Source organism: Oryzias latipes, chromosome 7, assembly GCF_002234675.1.
Source record: "Oryzias latipes chromosome 7, ASM223467v1".
In the NCBI taxonomy this organism is placed as follows: domain Eukaryota; kingdom Metazoa; phylum Chordata; class Actinopteri; order Beloniformes; family Adrianichthyidae; genus Oryzias; species Oryzias latipes.
In genome coordinates, this window is record NC_019865.2 from 17,225,999 (window position 1) to 17,241,024 (window position 15,026).

Below are 15,026 nucleotides of genomic sequence, written 5' to 3' on the forward strand. Positions count from 1 at the left end.
GTTAAAGAAAAAGTTGTCTTATTTTCTGTATTGCAAGAAAAATAATCTTACCAATTTGGTTTTTCAGTACCAAAAATAAAGGTTGTATTGACTGCATTTTTCTTTCGTCTCTTTATGTCCTATTTGGACGGCCTGTAAATAAATATTGAATAGAGTGCAACTGGTAATTATTTATTTACTTGTATTTTTTAATTCTGTTTTGTAATGGTCTACAGAGCACCTGAACTGTTTGTTTTGCTTGTCTGATTTTGTACACTTGAAAACGAAAATAAAATATTGAAAAAAATAAAAAAAAATAAAGGGTGTATTGAGACTGGAAAAACCTGTTATATAAGTAATATAAATCAAAAGGGGGCGGGGCCTGTCCACACACACACACCCAAATGCCACAAACATACCTGTGGGCTCCAAAAATGCCCACATACAAAACATGTCAACATGTACACAATACAACTGATGTTCACACACGCATACTTATGCATTCGGACCAACACGTGAAATATTTCATTTAATCACTCAAAATTTGTGCAAAGGTGAGAAAGCACCTGTGCTCGAGTGGATCTTTATGTTCTTCTAAAGTTGATGCTGGAATAAGAAGGAGGGAGAGTACCAAGCCATCCCCACACCAAGACCCCCGCTTTAGCAGCAGCACCAGCCAGAACCCTGTGGCCGTTTTGGTTCAGTTGCTCCACTCCGAGAACGGATTGTATTCAGACTAAGGAATCTCAGAACGTACCGAAGCTCAGTCTTATTGGAAATGAATTGGGTGCACTTCGAAAGACGGGTCAGAGAGCGGTTCCTGGTACCGAACCAGGGCCCACTTGGGTGTATATTCCATCTGAAAATTTGTTCTGGATTATCGGGGGAAACAAACTCTGTTCACTTAAAGCGAACCAAATGTGTCCAGTGTGAATACACGCTGAAATCCGAATTCTTGGTAAGACCAAGTTTCTTACCCCATTGGCAGATTTTATTTTCTTATTTGAAAGAAACTCTTATTTCTAAGGGGCCTGTTTTTGCAGTATAAAATAAAACATCATCTCATTCTCACCACTGTGCTAGTTGCAGTTAGTGTAATATGTTTGATACTGTTAAGACATCTTTAAGGCAGATAAAGGGACTCACATAAAAAAAGTTCAAATTTTGTCCTATCAATCCAAAATAAGAGAAAAAATCCAAAATAATTCTCCCAAAATATGTTGTTGGACAAGCCAGCACTTTAGTCCCATTTTGATCTATATTTGTCCGTTGAATTGTAAAATTGACCTTAAGGACCCACTCAAATGAAAATGGAGGGCAAATGTTTTTTTTAAATTAAGCTTAAAACAACACTTATGAGTATTTCTTTATGCAAATTGTTGTGAATTAGGATCAAACAAATAAATGTTGTTTAAATGTAGTTTTTTAGAAAATATGCTGAGCGGGCCGGGCCGTAAGCTCCACTGCATCCACTTCCAGAAAAATAGATCCATTTACATCTTCGTTTTCCTCGTCTGAGCTGGTATCTGGCTTAACCCTTGTGCTATCATATGACCCCACCCTTACATTTAGGTGTTCTCCCTACCATGACAAAGGTGGATAAAGGTGAAGAGGATTTCATGTAATCCATGGACACCAGTGAAGATCACAAATCATTGAAGAAGAAAGGTTCAGTGCACTGTCTAGTGGGTCTAGATGACCCAACTCCCAATGTTAAAGTGCCTAGGATAGCACAAGGGTTAAAGCTGTACAGCTGGATAGCTCCAATACTGCTCGCCATTTTTGTTTCACCCGCAATGTGTAAGGGGGCTGTGAGATTGTGTAAATTAGAGAGCTCAACAACAGGGAGGGAAAGAGAGGTTGGGTTGCTCCGTGCCAACTGTCCCGTCCACAACTCAGAACACCGTTTTTTTTATTCTGACTAAAACCAACATAACCAAAAGACCACTGGGATGATGGAGGACTTTAATTGAGGCAGGTGAGGCCTGAAGTGGCGTACAATTTTTTCTGGGTCATTTCATGACCTCTTGAACGTTTTGGCCCTGTCATCTTGGAGTCTGGCTGGATAGGCAAAGTGAAAATGAAGAACAAAATCATAAATCAAAAAGTCTATGTGTAAAAGACGTGGACTGATTCAACAACAGTGGTGGGCCGTCAGGGACTTCAAGGCCTTCTCTGAAGGTCTAAAAGATTTCTGAATCTTGAGTTAATTATGTTTTTGTCTATCTATTAAATCCTTCCAGTTTCAGAAAGACAGGAAAACTTTCCCACATGCAGCCTTGTCCAGTTTGACACAGAGCCACAGGGCACTTTTTGATCCGTCTCAGTTAAAAACAGAGCTGACTGTAATTTACTCCATGGAGGATTTTGCTGGAAAATCTCCCACTGATCTCCTTGACTTCTTTCATCAGAAAAATCTTCTTCTCATCAGAGTGAGATTGTGAAACAGCTGTACAGATTTGTCCGAAATTGTGTGTTTGGCGCTGACCATCCCCGTGTCCACTGCGTCTGTCGTGTGGACATTTTGGGCTTTAAAGCAAATTTAAACCTACGCTGAAACACAACTGGACAGACTCGGGACAGACGGAACTGAAGTGTGAAAATCTACATGACTGTTTTTGAGGAAAGAGAGGAGGATGGATTGTGTCTTCAAATAATCCCACTTTTTGATGAGTGAAATGATAAATATAATTAATAATATTCCACATTTTGTGGTTATTTGCATTGTAAATGAGGGGTTGAGTGATTCAGACGCAGCACTACTGACGTCCTGGATGTGTAATGCACGGTCCACCACCATTTAACAAACATAAAAAGCAAACACAGTAGTCATTTATTTAAGAACATTTTATTCAAACTTCTTTGCATTGCTCTGCATTGAAACACCTGCAACACCAACATAAAGACATCTCTGTGCAAACAGAGAACTGAACAAATATGTTCCCAAAGAGGCAGTTGTGTGTACAGATCCAGACAGGCTCATCAGTTTCATGGTTAAAGCTGCTTTGCATAACATTTTCTGTTGGCTTTAATTGTATTATGAAGGTAAAAGGGAAAGGTGATGGAAAGTACCGCTGTTGAGGCCTTCGTCTTCTAATGCTCTGAGATTTCTGTATACAACAGCTGACCTGGATATATTTTTTTGACACTTGCCTTGGATCCCTTCCCAGATGTTTTATTACAGTATTTTTATGTGCTGACTGAGGTGCAGCATGAATTCTTCAAGTTTAATTTAAAGTAGCGTGTGCAAAAGTAGCTCAGCTGCTGACGAACAGCAACATTAACGGAGTGGTAGTAAAGTAGCAAGTTTTTACTATAAAACCCTGAAGTACTTACAATTTACTTAGTAAATAATCATTTTGCCACTTCTTTGGCCTCTGGCATTCCACAAAATAATTTTAGAGACAGCTTGGTCTGTTTGGAAAGCCCTATGCAAATCGGCAGGTTTCTATGGAAAAAAACAGTTACATGTGTGACTTTTGTCACCTTTGCTGTCAACGTTATTTAAAACATTTCAACGTAAAAAGAAAATATCATTTGGAAGATCATCTCCATGGTGGCTGACATTTACAGAGATAAGAATGAGCTGGGGCTTTAGTCGCAAAAGTCAAAACTCAAGAGATGGGTCAGTGTTTATCGCTCCTCGTTATGCAAACAAGTGATAATGATTACCTCTGATATGCTCAACTGTAGAACGGGCTCCAATTTCTTTGAGGATCATGTTTCCAGTGTAACAAAAAAAGTCTGGCACGTGAAACTTGAGATCAAAGCTCCTCTCTTCTCCATGGCGACTCCCGAAGGAGCTCCTGCTCGTGTACGCTTCCCAACTGCAACCTGAACCTGCTCCGTTTCTGGCCTGATGTCGTTTTTGCCGATGACGAGAGGCTCTGTCCTTTCATCTGGAGTAGCAGCGTTTGCAGCCGTCGAGCCAGCCGCCGTGCCAGCCACGTCGACAACAGCTTAGACAGGAGTCTGGGCCACTGGAGCTCACCCCTCTCCATCCCCAGCTCCTGCACTAAACCACTGAAATCTTGAGGTAAACAGTACCGAGAGACGCCTCTAAGGTCTTTTGGGATGTCCTTGCTGTGGCAAAGTCCCTGGAAATAGACAATGGCAACTTGTTGATTTTTGCAGCCCAGCAGTGTTCCTTCCAGAGAGGCCAGAGCCGCCACAAACACAGGTTCCATCACTGCAGACGGCTTCTTCTCTGAGAAGCGGCCTTCTTCATCGCACAGTTGAACAACATCCTTTTTTCTTGCTGCTGTTGTTGCTTTTTTCCATTTTCCCACCTTTCTAATGTCATTGTTAAAAAGCTCTTCCTCCTCTGCTTTGATTTTTTCATGTCTCGTATTTGCTTTTCTGGACCCTGCAGTTCTTCCGTTCATACTCATCTCCAGCCTCCACCTCTCATAGGTCTTCTTGGCATCAGGGCTCCAAATGATCAGCACTTTTCCTTGTGCCTTGCAGACAGCTTCCCACTGTCCATACAGCCAGGGAACTGGACCCAGGTCTGCCACGCCAGCTCTGCTCTCAGACGGCTTTTGGGAGCTTTGGGCCCAAAGTGCCGTGTGCACTGTGGCGCCCAGCTTTCCATGAAGGATCGAGGCCAAGGCGCAGACAGCAGAGACATGCATGGACTGATCTGATGAACACACAAGCAGCAGCGGCCTCTGGATAACCAGCCAGTCTGCATAGAAAACAACAAGATAGGATCAGATGGTGGAGTCAGGCAAGCTCCCAAAGGCACAGTTTGGCCAAATTGTGGTGCTCTAAACCGAGACACGACAACTAACCTTCAGTTACACTTTTGATGACACGCCGGATAACCAATCCAAGAAGCAGAAGAACAACAGCAGACATGAAAGCTGTCGCCGCAAACGTCCCACTTCTGTTGCGCGTGTCTGCAGGAGAAACAAACAACAGCGGGTCAGTTTACTTCAAGCACTTGTGCATTGCAGACTTCAAGTAACCTTTATGGTAAATTAGTACACAATAGTTAAAGCACACTTACAGTCCAAGCACAGAATTCTTCTTCCAATAAGATCTGATTTCCACACCTTGATTGAAAAAAAAAACAGGTCAAACTTTAATATCCAGAGAGTAAAAATAAACTCTCAGCATACAAATGTGGAGATTGTTTTTTACCTGAACACAGGGCTTCTCATCAATAAGGTAAACCGGGACCTCTATGCTTTTCTTGGAAACATTTTTCTTTAAATGAAAAAAAAGACACTTATAATCCAGTCACAGATTATAACAATCCCAAATCACAAGTTAGATTGTTTTCTTAAAATCAAGAACAAAATGTTGAGAAAATGAATTCACCGTCACCACAGCAAACCTGTTAAATGATTTACTAAATATTATTTAAAGTAACAGTTGCTCAACAGTCTATGATTGATCCTATTTGCTATCTGGAATGTATACCTCATTATATAATTCCAAAGAATTATTTTATGACAGATTTCAGATGTTCTCTTTATTTTTATTCAAATCACACCCTATCAACAGGATGTATTTTTATGTGCTGAGTCTATCAAGTTGTTGTCCTGGTGAAAAAACAAAGCCTTCTATATTTTCTATTTTTTTCCCCTATGATCTATTTCTTTCTTCCTCAGTATATAAAGCTTAGGAGTGAGCTTCTACAGAGCACGGAAAAACTTCTGCGCACCCTACAAAAGGGCTCCACTATTAATAAAAATAATAGTTTATGTAAGTACTTTAGTTTTTCCTTTTTTTTTAAACTTTCAACTCCTTTCCCCTCTCTACAGTTGGCTTTTACCTCACTCCTCCAGTCTACTAATCAAAAACTTTGAGGTCAGGTTGATGCTGTCCTATACTTTTCTCATTGTGCATAGATTTATCCCTTTATAGCTATGTATTATTTTTACATTCCGTGTATGTTGCTGTTCACCAGAATGGATTGTTAAAACATAAATGTGGCAAAAAGTGACATGACATTCATCACATATTTTAGTGAAAAACATAAATGTGTATTTCCAGTTTGTTTTTCTTAACCCTAAATATATCAAGATAATAGGGTTTGGTGTGTACTAATACATATCTAACTTAGTAAAACTAAATTGAATTGTTTTATTTCCATGAATATTGATACTCACCATTGCTACTGAGTGGACAGACCCCACCGGTGTGCATCCCACTTCAGTAAGAACACAGAGCTGAGCTGAAAAGTTCCCTGGAGCAGAGGAGGTGAGATGCACCACCATGCTCTGCCTTCCTGGACCAACATCTGCCTCCCAACCAGGTATCTCTGCGATGGAGGAAAAAAACATGAAGGTAAGCTAAGGACAAGTGCTGAGAAATATCCTTTTAGTTCTGACTTACCATTCTGGTAAAGGCAGGAAATGTTATGTTTGTCTTGTAGAGAAAACTAAAAAAGAAAAATAATGAGTAATTCCTACAAAAAAAAATGGATGAAACAATATATCTCTCAAGCAAAAAAATTGGAAGATGCTCACCTTCACACACATCTGAGGATGAATGTCAACACCAGAGGTGCTAAACATCTGCCAAAGAGATTGAAGCGTGTTTAATCATAGCATTAATGATTCTTTAGGAAAGATAGTTTCCATTTCCAAAGATGTTACCAGGTGTACTTCATCTGTCTTCTTCAGAACAGAGTTGGGCACAGGTATGCAGAAGTGTTCCTGAAGCTTCCAGCAGAGGGAGGCAGAGAGGTTGAGACCATTGGCGGGACACTCAAAGCTCCATTTAATTTCAGAGGTGTACAAAATAACTTCTGATGTGCGCAGAATATCTCCAGCATCTATTGAGTGATGGCATATAGACATACATATTTATCAACACACAGTTTGTTATCTTACTGTGTTTGATATTCGTGCTTCCTTAGTGACACTAACAAACACATTAAAAGAGGGCCACTCAAGATGCATTTTATGTCTCCTATTTTTTCCAATGTCCCATTGAATAAGGACTTACACGAAAAGCATTAAAAATGGCTTTACATCTGTACCTTGGGTCATTTTAGACACAAGATAAATGTCTTATCAGTGACAGCTGACACTGCTCTCTGTGAGGAAACGCTTCACATAATAACTCAGGAAATACAAATTATATTTGAGAGACGAGCAGGAGATCAGAGACAGTTGTCTGGGTCAGCCTCCTGCTCTAACAAACGCTGTTCCAGAAGCTTCAGACTGGCTACACCTGATCCAGGTAATCAGCATCTCGTAGGGAAGACGCTGAAAAAGCTGTACTGACCAATACATTTTCATATTTTTGGAGCAGCAGTTTAGTGCACAGCAGCACTCAAAAAACAAGACATTTTGTCATTGATTTTGACATTAATCTCAATGCGATTCTACAGCCACTACAACCTTTTCTCATTAGTGTCAAAGATGCTGGATGACCAAAAACATGGTGAAAGAACAAAATCCTGTAGCCTTGATTGAGCACCAGCTTAAAGTTACACAATTTGGATCAGCCAAAAGTGGAAGGAGGCAGCTCAAATCATAAGAGTTTGTGTATCTACACTGCTACTATCTATCTTCTCAAACATAAACACTACCCTTCTGTTCCCAGAGGGATGCTGTCTGTTGGGGACACATTTCTTTACATACCTTTGCAGTTATGTGTGCTACTTATGTGTGCCATTTAAACTAATAATCAGGCTCATTTGTTTTCTAAGTCCTTGTTCAGGGTCACTGGGTTGCTGGAGACCACGCAGCTACTGTTAGGTGAAGACGAGGTACACACTGGACAGGTCGCCAGTCCATCGCAGGGTCACACAGACAACCACACACATTCACACCTAAGAGACACCTATTAACCTATGGAGCATGTGCCAGGAGAAAACCCGCACATGTAACACAGAAATGTCCCAGCCAGGATTTGAACCAGGGCCTTCTTGCTGTGAGATGAGGGTGCTAACCACTACACTAGTGTTTAATTTAACCGGTGGGAGATGGTCAGCTGTGCTGTGGGAAATTACCCATTCACTGATCTAAAAGCATTTACCATCTCCAGGATATCAGCTCTGTTGTCCAAACAGGCCCTGATAAGCAGAGTAGTTAGGAATATGAAAGATCATACAATACTTTTTTCTTTGTGATTATTTGATTCTATTAAAGACAATTTGATAAGAATATAGGTACCGCGATTTAGCTGCAGCTTCAGCTCTGTTTTCAGAAAAGTCCCGCCCCTTCAACTGTCTCCATCAATCATTCTTGGAAGCTTAATCATACGTCATCAGTCTGACCAATCAGAAGTGGTTAAAGTCTTCACTTAATTGTTCCGATTCTGCTCATAAAGTCTCTCAGTTCCAACAAAAATACCAGCTAAAGCTCGTCTTTAGCGGTGTAGCTTTCCACAGGATCCGGTGTCAGACCGTGGAACAGGTAAACAAAACATTGAAGCTCAGAGAGTGTCTGCGATCTGCTGCAGTTTCGCACTACATCTCCCATGATGCATTGGGTTAAAATGATGGCGTCTCAGCATACGAGTCTTCCCAGTTGAAACCACGATGAACACACATCAAACAGTTTTTAAATCTTCTTGATGAAATCAGAGGTCAACAGTTTAGTTCTCCTTCCAGGTTTGTGTTCATTAAAAGCCAAACATCCCAGAGGTTGGTCCAAGTCATCTTTCTAACTGAAACACTTTTCTATTAACGTCTGGATTATTTTGTATGTTAAACTTAAGAAGAAGTAATAACAACATTTAAGAAACAGGATTAAGGTGTAGTGGCCAACAGACATAATTAAGCTAAATTCAAACAATTTAATCATCTAAAAAGAAAAAAACATTTTTGCTAAAGTTTTCAAAGACTTCATCTTTGATTAAGACAAGAGAAAAACTAATAAAACATCAACATGTTAACTTTTTGTGTAGCTACAGAAAACATAAATATAATGTTAGTCTTTTTGTGTAAAATGTATAAAACATATTGTGATCATGTAATTGTTCAAAAATTACAGTTGCCTTGGCACCAACATTGAAAAAAAACATTTAAAAAATAAATCACAATTTAGAAAGAATATATATATATATATATATATATATATATATATATATATATATATATTTTGTGAGGTTACATAAAAGTGCATGTTAATAAACTAAAGGGTAGAACAACTACCAGGATTTTTGTCAAGGATAAAGTGTGCCTTGGCTCAAGAAAGGTTAAAAAACACTGCTCTACACCACAGTCTGTAAGTAATCCACCTTGATCTGTGCAGTCATTTAAAAATAAAAACATAAGAGACCATATGTGGACTGTACTGATAGATTTGGATCACGTTTAAATTTGTTTTCTAATAACAAAAATTAAAAAACACATCTACGCTTGTATTTCATGACAAAATAAGGTATTTGTTGCAAACATCAATACCTGCTGACATGAAGACTTGTTGTCATTATACTCACCCAGCAGACTTTCATTTTCAAAAGGGCAGATTTTTCGTCTCCTTGCGTCTCCATAGGTGTAATAAGCCTGCGAGTGAAGACAAATGTAAACATGTAAGACACATAGAATGCAGCAAAAAATGATTTTGAAAATTCATCTGGAGCTCACCTCCACACACAGACAGGGCAGCAGGAAAGAGATGTTGAAAACAACTGATTTAGACTGAAAAAAAGAAGAGCAAACTATTGTTTAAACAAGAAAAAAAAAAACCTGAGCTTTCACAGAAACTGGATATTTAAAAGGCTCTTCTTGTTCTTACAACTATTTGTGGGTTGAGAGGCAGCCCGGATCCGTGGACGCAGTACAGAGAATTTAGCTTGTAGCACAACCTGCTGTTGACTTTTTCTGCAGAATCCACAGCCACAGCAATCGTTCTAGACGATTCATTGACATTCACACTGAAGTTTGGTCTGGGGTCTGGGTCACACAAAAACACGAGTGATTAGTCCCCATGTCAACAAGTAAATGTTTCCAGATATACATTCAAAAACAATCTAAATATAAAAAATATAAGTTTGTTTCTAATATTGTGATCCAGAAGAAATGTTTTCTGGTGCTAAGCATGTAGATTATTTCAGTTTTACTGCACTGACTCCAATAAAGTTGCTTTCAAAACCAAAAAAAAAAGGTAGAAATGTGCTTTTGTGCAGATTTTTCAATTAATTAGATATCAGAATTGTGTCGAATCTATTCAAGTGGCTTTCAAGGTTCTTCTTGAGAGTCATAGTGGAGCTATATTATCCAAACAGAATATAGACATGCTACTTCATCCTCAATTTTTTTTATCCATTAAGTGTCCTATCTGACTTAAAACCAAACTATGATCTGTAAAATTTGGGGCTTATTTGAAAAAAATAAAATAAAAAAAGAATGGCGAAAATATGTTTAGATACTCCACCTGATACTTGGTAAGTAACACTGCAGTTTGATGAGTTTGTTATATAAGAGAGGGAAACATTAGACCCAGCTTCAGCTTTGGAACAATTATACTCCAGCTCCCACTGAAAACACACACACAGAGCATCAATGTGAGGATTTTCACCATTTCATTAATTTTCACACAAAAAAATGTCAATTGACAAAACATCATTACCAGAGAAAAATTTCCTTTTTGTAATAACTTTTTGTTACACCTGCATTTTCTGTCTGTCCTGCCATAATTTTCACATCGAAGTCTCCCACTGGGCCACTAAAAAATAAACCATAAATAAAGATTGAATTGCAATGAAACATTAGATGCTGCTTTGAGTTTCTGCAATCCAAACCTCTGAATCCCCTCTTTCTTTTTTCAGGATAGGTCTGATGAGGCGAGCACATCTTCCATGAATTTCAATCTTGGGGCATTCACATAACTCTAGAAAAAAAAGATATATTTCAAAACATTTAGACGTTCTTGGGGATAAAACCGGTAAAGAATTTGAGGCGAACATTCGTACCTTTAACTGTCATCCAAACTCGAAAGGTAATATTTTCAAAGTATCCGTCAGAGTTGTTAAACCCCTCCGAGGTCAGCCTGACTGGACACTCTCCCCGCTCGATATCTGTCCACACGGAGCGGAGCTTGAACGCAACACGCATGCGGTCTTCACGTGTAGTTGGTAACCACATATCAAGCCACTTTTAGGTTGCACAAATGACAAAAAATAAAATAAAAGATACACTTACCGTTTTGACGAACTGCCTAAAGAAAAAAAATCAACGAATACAGTGAAAAAAAATGTAAAAATACGTCACTTTTACTGTTTTAATTTGATTTAATATTATGTAATCTTGTGTTCATTGTTTTTTTTTATCCTCACCCGACATGAAACATCACACTTTGACTTTATAAACTGTGGATAAAAAACGATGAAAAGTATCCAGACGCTGAAAAAACGCCCTTTATTCATCTTAAATCCGAAGCAGTAACAAAGTGTCACTTAAACGCAGTTCCATCACGAGTCCTCTCATTCTTTCCGCTCGTCACTGACTATGCATGTTGGTTCTCGTAAGAGCCGCACTCAGCTGTCTTTGGGGTGATCTGCCGCCCCCGAGTTTGGCTCGTTTTCCCAGGCCCGCATGCCGCGCGGTGACTCAGGCACCTGAAGGCGTTTGCAAGAAAAGAAAAAAAATGGAGCTTTGTTCGGAATAAGTCATCGCAGCTCCGCCTGTCAGTCAGACAGGGAAGGGTTAGAGACTGGAAATAATACACCCCACGTTTGCACTTCCTTGTCGGAATATAATGCTATGCATGAAAAAGTATTGAAGCTGTTCTGTTTTGTTTCTGAATGAAAAGTGCTAAACTGTTTTGTCTCAGTAACTAATTAACCAACTCAGTCAAAAGGGAGTTTAAAGTCATAAATTGCTCCAAAGAAAAGAAAAGAAAAAACTTTTAATTAAGGTTAAAAGAAAACATGCAGGCTGCAGGTTGAGCTCAATAACTGGGCTGAAAATCTGTGCAACCAGTCCATGATGTGAAAGTGAAAGTTGAATCTGTGGGCAACACCACGGATAAACTTCAAGTTTCAAGTTGTGTTTTTAAGGCTACGGTAAATTGAAGATTAAAGGGGCAAATGAGGCTAGCTGGGGTTTTGGATGATCCTTAAACTCTGAGGCTCATCTAAAAAAATCTGGCTCTGTGGTAAAGCACAGTGGAGGTACACTGATAATGTGGGCTTGCTGAAAATGTTTCTTGAAACATAGAAAATAAAATTACATGTAAGGGAAAAAAGTAGTTTAGTATTCAAAGAATGGTCTGGAAATAAATATTTATAGTTTTGAAGCGAATATTTCAATTAATTCTTTGGTCTGTGGGTTGTCAATGGTCAATGACCTTTCAGAAAACAGATTTGCTCTTGTAAAATGGACATTTTTTACTTAATCCCTTTTGATAAAGTCACATTTGCCTTTTAAGAACAAATTTGAAGCATTCAATACTGAACCTAAATTAACATTTTCTATTCTACATATTCTACATTCTTTGAATGGAAAAAAAGCCAGTTATTGAAATATGTCCATATTTTCCAACTTGTTTGGAGATGCTCTTCCTTGCTGCTCTCACTCTAGATCACAATCTCATCTGCAAACATCACGGTCCACAGAGGGTTTTTTTTAACCTCATCTGTCAGTCCATCCATCCATCCATCCATCCATCCATCCATCCATCCATCCATCCATCCATCCATCCATCCATCCATCCATCCATCAGCACAGCAAACAAGAAGGAGCTCAAAGCTGATCCTTGGTGAACCCCATCCTATATCAAAGACCTCATAGTGCCTTACCGCCCAAACAGAACACTTCGCTCACAAAATGAGGGACTGCTTGTGTTTCCTAGAATTTCTAAAAGTACAGTTGGAGGTAGAGCCTTTAGCCACCAAGCCCCTGTCTTATGAAATAAGCTCCCGGCTCATGTAAGAGAGACCGACACAGTTTCTACACTAAAAGTTTGGCTTAAAACATTCCTCTTTGGACAGGCTTATTGTCAGACTTGCTGGTAATTAGAGAATATTTAACTTACTGTTAACATGTTTGAATTAAACTTAACAATAACAATTAGTTATTGTTAACTAAACTAATTGTTAACTCAAGATGCAGGATGCTCCAGATCCTGCCTGCATCTTTACCCATCTACGATTTGACCCGACCCGACTCTTGCACCACACACTCTTCAAGGGATGATCTGATCCCACTGCAACCACACAAATATTTTTCAAGGGACCCCCAGATCCCGCCTGCACTACAATCTATCCACGACCGTACCCACAGACCACCTTTTTTATATATTTTTTTATTAAACTTAGCCCTGACCTGATGGTGCACTGGGGTTCTTTCCTCAACTCTGATCTACTTCTCCTCTCCTCTATTCTTGATTTATTTTTCCATGCCTCTGTTTGGTGCAGTGCGATTCATGTATTCTTCTCCCTCCTATGTATTCATGTATTCCATGGGAGTGATTCCAGAGTCCATGCTCCTGTACTTGGCTGTGGACCCTACCTCTGGCTCGTCTCGCGTCCCCAGCCGTCCCCTCACTCATCTGGATGAAACCCATCTGCTGGACTATTTAAACATGTAGTTGTGGAGTTAGATAAGCTAATTCTTCTCCAATAGTACTGGTACATCGGCTGTGTGTCCTGTGGAGGAACCCCCCCTTCATGTGGACATCCCTGAGGTTTCTTTTTTTTCTCTGGAATCCGTTTTTTGTTTTTTAGGAGTTTATCCTTACTGCGAAGGAGGATCTAAGGGCAGGGATGCCCAGTTTAGTTTAGTCTGTTCAGTTTAGTTTAGCATTCAGCTGTTGAATTCTATGACTTTATGTTCTTTATTATTCATGTTTATTACACAATCATCGACAGGAAGCCCATTGAGATGACTATTGTTGTAAATATTGGGCTATATAAATGAAATTGAATTGAATTGAACTCCAGTCACACCTACAGCACATCTCACCATTGTCTCTAAAGCATGTCCTGCACAACTCCAACACAATTCTCTGCCACTCCAGACTTCCTCATGCAAACTACAGCTCTTCTCTCTGAATCCTGTCAGACTTTCTTTAGATCTACACAGATACATTGCAGCGCCATCTAACCTTTTCTGTTTTACTCTCTAGAATGATCCTCAAAGCAAATGTTTGAATCTGTGCTGCTCTTCCTTGGCAGGAACCCATACTGTTGTTCACAAATCCTACTGAACTACTCTTTCCCAAGTCATCAGCTTTATTCTTCTGTAGGTTCCACAACTCTCCACATTAACATTTTTGAACAAATATTTTAGAAAAATCACAATAAATGAAAGTCAAAACACAACACAAAGGCATACACAGTGCATCGAAAAGTCTGTGGGCTACAGGATTGCCCCCTCCCCATTTAATAATGAGGTTTGCATCTCCACAATGAAATTAGACATCAATTTATGCATAAGGGACAATGTTATACTGAGTCAGAAAAGGCCTCCCAACATTCCCTTATAATCTGAAGGGTTGCACTATACGACTGTTTGGAACAGTTTGTGTATTTCAAGTCAAGCAAATAATAGAGAACGGGTATTAATATATAAATCTCCAAAGGTGGAGGTGGCAACGACCTTCTTCATACAGACATCAAAACATCACATCTAACAGGCTTTAAAGAGAGGCTAGGACATTTGGCAGTATAGGAAGTTTGTCCTATAGGCTGTTTCTTTCTTTCTTTGTTTTTTTAAGGTAATAGCCTAATAATAAAGCCTTATAATGGGAAGGCAGGGTCCATCTTCTTTTGAATGTTTGTGAAGATGTAGTAAAGAAATTCTTTTTTGTTTCCCCACAAAAGGGCAAGACAGTAGAATTTAGAAAAAAAAAAACTAATGATGGAAAATATACAAGCACATTCTGCAAGGAAAAAAATAAAAATAAAAAAGCAAAACTCAGCATCCTGATTGAGTTAATATGGCCATTTATGGTAAATGTGATTATCAAGAACCTTTAAGTTTATTTAAAAAAGAAATTTATGGTTTCTAGTTAAATTGCAAAAAGTTGAACATTTGTGATGCAGCCATTTGCCACCTGAAATGAAACATTTCTGATAAAACTTTGTTAATCCATCTCCCAAAATGAAAATCCATGAACCGTGAGGCCTTAATCTGA

General features: G+C 39.0%; 1 protein-coding gene across 2 annotated transcripts; it reads right to left on the reverse strand.

Moving 5' to 3' along the window:
* Positions 1 to 2,808: 2,808 nt before the first annotated feature.
* On the reverse strand, positions 2,809 to 11,743 carry il17re (interleukin 17 receptor E). Of its 2 annotated transcripts, none has more exons than XM_011477277.3 (17): positions 11,224 to 11,743; positions 11,090 to 11,101; positions 10,861 to 10,965; positions 10,690 to 10,778; positions 10,518 to 10,613; positions 10,323 to 10,425; positions 9,684 to 9,841; positions 9,533 to 9,586; positions 9,385 to 9,451; positions 6,588 to 6,766; positions 6,459 to 6,506; positions 6,325 to 6,370; positions 6,099 to 6,250; positions 5,125 to 5,190; positions 4,991 to 5,036; positions 4,773 to 4,880; positions 2,809 to 4,666 (listed from the first exon to the last, which is right to left on the reverse strand). In XM_011477277.3, exons 1-17 carry the CDS (start codon positions 11,228 to 11,230, stop codon positions 3,744 to 3,746), a joined length of 2,259 nt encoding a protein of 752 aa, XP_011475579.2. In that variant the 5' UTR covers positions 11,231 to 11,743; the 3' UTR covers positions 2,809 to 3,743. The 2 variants fall into 2 exon arrangements, with proteins under 2 accessions (XP_011475579.2, XP_011475578.2); XM_011477276.3 differs by having other exon boundaries at positions 11,090 to 11,105.
* Between the last annotated feature and the right edge of the window lie 3,283 nt (positions 11,744 to 15,026).

What these genes read in the sequence shown, in the direction of transcription:
- il17re (XM_011477276.3), bottom strand. Translation starts at nt 11,313, where the DNA reads ATGAATAAAGGGCGTTTTTTCAGCGTCTGGATACTTTTCATCGTTTTT. An exon ending in AAAAAGGAAATTTTTCTCTG is followed by an intron (nt 10,426 to 10,517) that starts GTAATGATGTTT and finishes GTGTGTTTTCAG; the next exon opens with TGGGAGCTGGAGTATAATTG. An exon ending in CATCAAAAGTGTAACTGAAG is followed by an intron (nt 4,667 to 4,772) that starts GTTAGTTGTCGT and finishes TTTTCTATGCAG; the next exon opens with ACTGGCTGGTTATCCAGAGG.